The sequence below is a fragment of the Chrysoperla carnea genome, chromosome 4, assembly GCF_905475395.1.
Source record: "Chrysoperla carnea chromosome 4, inChrCarn1.1, whole genome shotgun sequence".
Classification (NCBI taxonomy): Eukaryota; Metazoa; Arthropoda; class Insecta; order Neuroptera; family Chrysopidae; genus Chrysoperla; species Chrysoperla carnea.
This window is the reverse complement of record NC_058340.1, coordinates 9,903,048-9,907,862: the sequence shown is the minus strand read 5'-3', so window position 1 is coordinate 9,907,862 and position 4,815 is coordinate 9,903,048. Positions and strand designations below refer to the sequence as shown.

Below are 4,815 nucleotides of genomic sequence, written 5' to 3'. Positions count from 1 at the left end.
TCTATTTAACTTTAAATTATTATATAAATATAATAAAAAGCGTTCAAAATTAAGGTAGTACGAGCACCAAGTCAATTTTGGAGTTAGGGTTGAAATTATTTGTACCTTATTTTCAACTTTGAGGATGAATTTTGTTATAACTTCATCATCAAAGTTGAAAATAAAATACAAATAATTTCAATCCTAAATCTTAAAAATACCTTTTTGCAGCCAGAAACAATAATAGAAAAACGATTTTTATTGTACTTAAAAATTTAATCAAATTTATTTGTATACTTTAAAATATTAACTTGTGCTTTCAAATTCATTGCTTCAATTTTTAACATTTCAGCTTTTGCTCGAACCATACTAGCTTCAGCTAACTGTTTAAGTGATTCATTTAATACTTTTAACGACTTTGCTATTTCGAGTGTTGCTTTATACTGACGAATTTGTAATTTCTTGTATTTCTTTGCTCGTTCTAAAACAAAATATTTATTAGTTATCATAATTCTATATTTGAGAAAGCTTTTCCATGTATTACCAATAGTTTTCAAACGTTTCATATTTCGATAATTCAATGTATTTTGTTCTTTGGATTTCTTATTTGTATTTAAATTTTCAGGAACAACACAAAATTCAGAAAATGGTACAATCGTTGGAAATGATGTGTGGGAATGATTTTCTTGAGAATTTTTTGATAAATTATGTATTTTTGTTATTTCATCTGGTATGGTTTTGAAATTTTGTGCAGCCATAAAATTCAATCGCAAATCTAAAAAAACATATTTTTGGAATAAAAACTACAAAATTTTAATGCAGTTAAAATGAACTAGGACAAATTCCAGTATGTAAAGACTCTTTTAATGGTAATATTGATAAAAACCATAGGGGAAAGTGTTCTATAATGACTCCCCTAAGAAAAAATGTAATTTATAGCCAAACTATTCGAGATATGTACAACGTCGAAATATATTTTGGTTTCTTTATTCAAGAGTTGCAATATTGGCATACCAATTTCTTTTGATTTGTTCAAATTTTTAGAACAATTCAATATTTCCCAAAAGGTATCGTTTCACTGACCTTGTAAGAAACGGTGAGTAAAATGATCCCATTGTACTTATTTTGTACCAAGCAGTTCACATAAAATATTAATTGTTCTTTTACGTTGCATCGATTAGTATAAAAACAAAAATCACTGGTAAAATTCTTTAAATCCACACATTCAAGACTCGCCACATGGTGAGGGATCATTTTACCTGTTATTATTTTACACACAAAATAGGGATCATTTTAAAGAATATAAAGGGGATCATTTTATCCGTAACGACATATTTGAATATCCTCATAAAAACTAACCTTAAGCTTGATTATACGACTACAAAATTATGTTATAATATTATTAAAAGTCAACAGAAGCCAAGAGTAAAACAACCAGTCAGTTGAAATTTGTCTTACCATAGATAATAAGCAGTAAAATTAATATTTTTGCTACGAAACACAAAACAGCTTTTACATTGCCAAAAGTCTTTGCTGAACAATTAATTTGATCACGTTGAAGCTATCTATCGATAAATATATAAGAAGGCTTTAATGGTTCACTTAAAACAACGAGGGATTATTTTACCCTGAGGGATCATTATAGAGCACTTTCCCTCACAGACTTAAACTTATTTTTAAGGTAGCACAACCGTAAACCCCATTTTCTGTTTGCTGTAATAAGTAATAACTTTTTGATTGGATAAATTTTTGATAAATTCCAAAAAGAACTTTCTTTCTGGAATTTCTCCTTTTTCATTGAAAATCAAAATCATCTATGATATTAAATAGTATATTAGACACGTACTTGACTGTTTTTGACCAATTAAAAATTGTTGATCTAATTTAGCTATGCTTAAGTCAGGTGTAGAATCATTTTCTGGCGAGTCTAAAGACTCTTCCGAAGGAGCAAAATTTGGATCTGGTGTTTCATCATCTTTTGAGTATTCAACCATATTATCTAAAAATGATGTACTCAGATTTTCAGATTTGATTTCCATTTCATCAGAAGGTTGTATACTATTTGATGAATGTTCTGGAAAAAATAAATTGATTAAAGTTTCCGGCAAAGTTCAAAAAACAATTTTTCCTCAGACCCCCCCCCCCAAATTTTCAGAATTGATTTAGACTTAATCAAGTTTTTTATTAATTGCCTTGGTGCTCGTACAGCCTTAAAAAGGAGACGTATTTGTTAATCTCAGATATTCAAGGCCTCAAATCAAAACATTCCTCGAAGAAATTTAACCATACTTTCTTTATAAATAAAATAACTATTCAAAAATACCATTTTCATTTTTGTTTCTTGCATCACCCAAAAGCTCCAATAATCTATCTTCAACATGTGCTAATTCTCGTACATCGGTTTTACCTTCTTCTGGTTTATGTAATAATCGTGATCTTCTTCTTGTATTGGCTTTCCATTCACACCAAATCTTTAAAAATTAAACAAGCCATGTTTTATAAAAGCTAGCTATCAACTACCCACTTTGCTGGTCAACATCTGTACTTTCACCCCTCCCACATTTTCCCTTGTGTAGGGGTTACAGTTATGTAATGTACAAGTCATGCATTTTTATTTGATTCCACACTTGGGTATATTTGAAAATATTCGATTCTCCATCCCCACTTTCTCGCTCCACCTTTCCACCCTTACTCCCCCCCCCCCGAAGGTTAAAAATAGATAATATTAATCCTTGAAGCTGGTTACATATCTTGTCAATATTTGAGCTTAATCGATGCACAACTATTTAAGTTTTTTAATGCACATCCATTACAACCCCTATTTCAACCCCTTACTATACTATATTATGCATGTATTATACATAAAAACATAAAAACCTTCGTTTTGAGTCACTCTATCTATTAGAAAAAACCACATCTAAATCCGTTACATAGTTTTAAAGATCTAAGCATACGTAGGGATTAGGGACAGGCAGGCGCATTGAAGCGACTGTTTTTATAGGTATTGATGATATAAAAAATCAAATTCATTATTTGAAAAATTTAGAAAATAAAATGGTAAAAGTTGCGTTATTAATTGATTTGTAACGTTTCGCTACTTTTATTTGACTTCTTCAAGTTCTCTGCAAGTTAATATTTGCTAAAACGTTTAAAATCAATTAATAAAACAAAGTTTGTAATATTCAGTAATATATATTGATATTGTATACCTTACGCCATTGTCTTGCCGTTTTTGTTGGACCAAGGCCTAATTGATTAATATGCGTTTCAAATTGTTTCCATAAAACATCAACGTTATATATTTCTCTTGGACCATATTTACTTTTTAACAATATTCTATTATTTTCAACAAAATTTAATAATTCTACATACTGTTTTCGAGTAGTTTTCGGTAATCGTTTCTGTCCCATTGTTTATTTATCTTCTGTTTATATTTTTCAGACAGTAAATAAATTGTTTTATGGCAAACGACTAAAAAATATACTGGAAATCACCGTTATGTTAACAGAACTGTAATGGCTGTCGACTATTATGTATGTTATATCAACTGTTGTGTTTGTTTACAGATAAAGTTAACGTCATTTGCAGAGTTGCATTATGAATATTATTTTATAACAAGGAATATGTTCACGTTATTTCAACATTCAAACATCAAAAATTTATTATAAACAAATAAAATACATTAAGATGGAAACTAAACAAAATAATGATTGTTCAATATGATCAAGTAGTTAAATAAATGTTTAAAAATATCGTTTTACTAATTAGACCAAGCGCCCATGATTAGAAAATGATTATTTTTGTCTGCCTTTTGAAAGACTCATAAAGGTGAATTTCGTAGCAAATAAAATTCAGTTTTAACCGAGACTCGAAGGTCAAAATATGTATTTAAAAATGTTATGAACAATTAATAAATTAACAGGAAATTCGCAACTATCGAAAAGGTTGAAAAACGATTTTGTTTTCCACAATTGCACTTCGTTACTCAACACTCAACCTACGGTTAAAAGCTTCGCTTTTCTTCGTTAATGTATTTACCTTTCTCAGTCGTTAAGAGGCTGGCAAAAAATTAATTACAGTTTCGTTGCATTGTACTCATTCTTCTATACAAGATATCAAGTTGTTCTTTATAAATACACAAACATTTTTTTGTAAAAGAAATAGTTCAGGCAGTAATTGATACTAAAAATCTACCTTTTTGTGCGTTTTTTCATTCAATTTGAACAAAAATGATCTTTATAGAAAAACGAACCACTTTTATTGGATTTATGGGAAAATTTTTTTTTCGAAGGGTGCCTAGATTTCACAGAAACAATTATACGAAAAAACAATTTTGGGTAAAACTTTCAGTTCGTTTTTTCCTAAACTGTACGGTTTGTGGAAAAATGTTTCGAATAAAAATATTACTTTTTTAATCAACTTTCTAATTTAAATTGTTCCATCGATTACTAGTTATAGAGTAGAGTGAGTTTTTCATTGAAATTGAAAACTTAGGTCAAGTTCAATGGCTGCGTAAGATGTGCGACTACACACCCAGCATCTTTCGCTTGAAATTTGATGAAACTCCCATAGAAATTTTTGTTTTTTGTATTCTCTATGCTCTGCGGATTTGGTATTAAATTGAAATCACCAGACTTTGTAGTTGAAACTACCTACAAATTTTCAACACTCTATGGTTTATAGTTTTGCAGAAAATGACCATCATAATTTTGCGCTAATTTGCACCTTCATCGGAAAACAATAATGTTTCAAACAAACGTTGTTTATTGTTTTATATTTAAACTTTTGTTCTATCTCTCACAGTTTACAAGACGGGTCCTGTGGGCCCATAACCCT

At 29.4% G+C, this 4,815-nt stretch overlaps 1 protein-coding gene across 1 annotated transcript; it reads right to left on the bottom strand.

Annotated features, from left to right (window-relative positions):
* Positions 1-215: 215 nt before the first annotated feature.
* LOC123297994 lies at positions 216-3,481 on the bottom strand. The gene is made up of 5 exons (XM_044879844.1): positions 3,189-3,481; positions 2,303-2,450; positions 1,826-2,053; positions 524-754; positions 216-460 (listed from the first exon to the last, which is right to left on the bottom strand). The coding sequence occupies exons 1-5, from the start codon at positions 3,387-3,389 to the stop codon at positions 255-257; spliced, it is 1,014 nt and encodes a 337-aa protein (XP_044735779.1). The 5' UTR covers positions 3,390-3,481; the 3' UTR covers positions 216-254.
* Positions 3,482-4,815: the final 1,334 nt, after the last annotated feature.

Bases quoted from the DNA above. Each gene is read 5' to 3' on its own strand.
- LOC123297994 (XM_044879844.1), bottom strand. From the start codon at position 3,389: ATGGGACAGAAACGATTACCGAAAACTACTCGAAAACAGTATGTAGAA. The intron at 2,451-3,188 runs GTATACAATATC...TAATTTTTAAAG, and splicing joins CGGCAAGACAATGGCGTAAG to ATTTGGTGTGAATGGAAAGC. The intron at 461-523 runs GTAATACATGGA...ATTTTGTTTTAG, and splicing joins GAAACGTTTGAAAACTATTG to AACGAGCAAAGAAATACAAG.